Raw genomic sequence first — 3,419 nt, 5'->3', positions numbered from 1 at the left:
TCCTGAGACGTCTCCTCCCATAGTGGAAAAAGAAATAAGGGCACTCTCACACGACAGAGCAGCCTTACTCCCAGCCCCCTCCACCCCCCTCTCAAGCTCCACCGAGAGCCTGAAAGCCACAGTCGAAACAATACAAAAAATATCTAGCTCGTTCCAACCCACAGGCAGCTCGGCTTCTAGACGGAATCTTCGTGACTCTTAGTACAATCATGGAAATTGGAAATCATGGCTGTACTTAGAATTATGCAATGGAACTGTCGGGCAATAAACACTGCCTGGGATCAACTAGTGCAGCATCTCGCCAAACACCACTACGAGGTAATTGCACTACAATCACTTCGGAAACGCCCTCTCCAGCTACCAACTCTGCCAGGCTACCACTACCCTCCCTTCTATGGGACTGATGCTTCAGGCGAAGCAAAGGTAGCCACGTATGATTCCCTAGGACTAGCCGCCCAAGTCGGAACCTTGCCTGGACCTCCACTGGAGGCAGGATATGGTACGGTCTCTTCTGTCAAGGTGAAAGAAGACCAGACCATTAACATCCTAAATTATTACAATCCAGACACGACTAGGCACTTTGAATGGCTTGGAGCCTTCACTGACAACTGGGTAGTGGTGGGGGATTTTAATCGTCGCGACGCCCTATGGGAAGACGAATATCCCCATTCCTCTCCTGAACTCGCCTCACAGTTAGACTCCGTGGATATGGTCCTCCTCAACGATGGCACCCACACCAGAGTTCCAGACGTGGTAGGGCACAGTAAGTCAGCCATCGACTTATCTTTCGTGTCCTCAAACCTAGCGGGAGCCACGGACTGGTTCACACTTGGGGACCCTTTATCTTCAGATCATCTCCCTATCTGCGTCTCCATACACCTCTCACCTGTAGTCCACCTGCCTCCACTGCAAGGAAACCTTAACCTTCAAAAGGCAAACTGGACTGCATACAAAGAGTTCTTGAACAACGATGACATTAGGCTAGACCTCGACAACTCGGCGGACAGCTTAAATCAACAGTTCACCGGCATAGTTCTGGCATCTGCTAGACACGCAATCCCCTTCGTCAGCACAGGTCAGGGAAGGCGTGGCCACCCTTGGTGGACGGAGGACTGCAATATTGCTGTCCTATCATCGGTACAAGAGAGAAGGGTCGGAAGAAGCCCTCATCGAGATGAAGACAACAAATTCGCGTTGCAAGAGGACCATAGCCCAAGCAAAGCTTACATACTGGATGAATAGTAAGGACAACACTTTGGACCTAAGCGCAGCTTGGAAAAAGGTCAAGATTCTAAAGAGCCGATATAACCCACCGGATAATGACCTTACAGCCCCAGACGGTACGATCCTGTGCACTCCTGAGGAGAAGGCTGAAAGCTTTCTCCACCACTTTGCTAGTGCAAGTACCATGGCCAGCCTCCCCGAGGCACAACTGCGCCTCCGTCGCGAACAAGAATCCCGAATGGATCTTTCTCCACCGAAAGGGGAAGACTCGAGCCTAACCCTCAGGGCAACCCGGACAAACAAGAAGTCGCCTGGAGCAGATAAGGTCACATACCCTCTCCTACAGCAACTGCCGCCTTCCATGCAAATGAATCTGCTAAGATTATATAACAAATGCTGGAGGCAAGGCGTTGTTCCTAGCGCCTGGAAGCACGCTATTGTGGTACCAATTCCCAAGGCAAACAAGAGCAGGAAAAGCGTAACCAACTACAGGCCTGTCTCGCTCACCTCCCACGTAGGAAAGCTGTACGAGCGAATAGTACTGAATCGACTGAAGTCCCAGGTGGAAGATAAGAAATCCCTCCCAAAACTTCAAGCCGGATTTAGAAAAGGGAAAAGCATCACTGACCACATCGTGCGACTCTCCGAACATATCCATGGGGCCCAAAGACAGAGACGGATTCTATAGACGTGCTTTTTTAGATATTGCCAAAGCTTTTTATACCGTCTGGCACGGTAAACTGCTATCTAAACTCAAATCTATTGGAGTTTCGCCGGGACTGTACAAATTTGTGCAGTCCTTCCTTTCTGGTCGATCCATGGTTGTACGCTGGAAAGGACACCTCAGCCGATCGTCAACCATTGATATGGGAGTCCCTCAGAGCTCTGTAGTTGCCCCGCTCCTCTTCACATTGCTCCTTGGGGATGTAGGAAAAGGAGTGAGAAAGGACACTGTCGTCACAGCCTATGCTGATGACATAGCATTATGGAGGAAAGCTATGCACCGGCGGCCCAAGAAGGATTCTGACCAGCACAAGTCAGAACTCCGTCTCTTTCAGAGACAGGTTGACCTGGTGATGACCCAACTGACCGACCTGGGCTTCATGCTCTCCGCAGCAAAGACTGTTTACATGCCAGTCCACGGCATAGGTTACAACAGAGGAGACTACCCTGACTGGAATTACATCAAAGTGGGCGGAACTCCCGTATACCCAGCTAAGGCAGTTCGATATTTAGGGATCATCTTCCAGAGAGACGGAAAATAGACTAGCCACATAAATCAGGTCATAATAAACGCTAGACGAGCCCTAAACCTCGTCCGAGTCATCCGCCGAGAGCCCTGGGGTCAAAGGAGGGAAACACTGATATCCATAGTCAAGAGTTTGGTACGCTCCCGGCTCCTCTTCGGATCTCCTGCCATGCACGATCTTCCCCCTTGGGTAGTGTATAGATTAGCCAGAGTGGAGTGCCAAGCGCTCCGCCTGGGTCTCAGTTTGCCAGCATCAGTTCCACATAAACAAGTATATAATGAAGCAGGTGTTCTTCCTCTTTGGTATCAACTGAAGAAAGATGCCTGCAAATACATGTTCACCCGTGCTAAAGTTGCAAATTCTACGGATGAGGAACTCCGGGAGGATTGGCTGCCGGCCTCACAGACGACGCACATTCAAGGTCTACCTGGCTCCGTCAAGGACCTGTGCATAAAAGCCGGGCTTCCTCCCGATGCGAGATAACTTGTTACCCAGTGTCAGGTGGATCTCTTTCACCCCTGGGTACTCAAACCACCAACAGTTGTCTCAGAAATTCCGGGGTTGAGATGCCAAGACGGTCCGCATCTTCTCCTAGCACATGTGAGGGAGATGATAAGGACGGAGTACAAGGAAGACTTCCTTGTCTACACAAATGGTTCTGTGCTTGAGGGTGGCCGCACAGGCGCAGGGATATTCTTGGAAAACACACAAGAGTCCATCTCCGTGAAGCTTCCCCCCACCTCCATCTTCTCGGCCGAATTAATCGCCATTCGGGAAGCCATAGAAATAGTTCTCGCTCTTCCCCATCCGCCAGCTTGCATCACCGTGCTCTCAGATTCAAGAGCCAGCCTTAAGGCACTGCAGAGCTGTCAATGCGAATAACAACCAGACACTTTGCAGGAAATACTGCATCTCGTTGCTGAGGCCTCCAACAAAGATATTCAG

At 50.5% G+C, this 3,419-nt stretch overlaps 1 protein-coding gene across 1 annotated transcript; it reads left to right on the top strand.

The window, feature by feature from the left end:
• Positions 1–2,042: 2,042 nt before the first annotated feature.
• LOC143022313 (uncharacterized) lies at positions 2,043–2,489 on the top strand. Its single transcript, XM_076180460.1, has one exon. It carries the CDS (start codon positions 2,043–2,045, stop codon positions 2,487–2,489), a length of 447 nt encoding a protein of 148 aa, XP_076036575.1.
• Positions 2,490–3,419: the final 930 nt, after the last annotated feature.

Source organism: Oratosquilla oratoria, chromosome 44 (assembly GCF_046742065.1).
Source record: "Oratosquilla oratoria isolate Oo_2021 chromosome 44, ASM4674206v1, whole genome shotgun sequence".
Classification (NCBI taxonomy): Eukaryota; Metazoa; Arthropoda; class Malacostraca; order Stomatopoda; family Squillidae; genus Oratosquilla; species Oratosquilla oratoria.
The sequence above is the reverse complement of the archived record's forward strand: the minus strand, read 5'-3'. Positions and strand labels throughout refer to the sequence as shown.

Bases quoted from the DNA above. Each gene is read 5' to 3' on its own strand.
- LOC143022313 (XM_076180460.1), top strand. From the start codon at position 2,043: ATGGTTGTACGCTGGAAAGGACACCTCAGCCGATCGTCAACCATTGAT.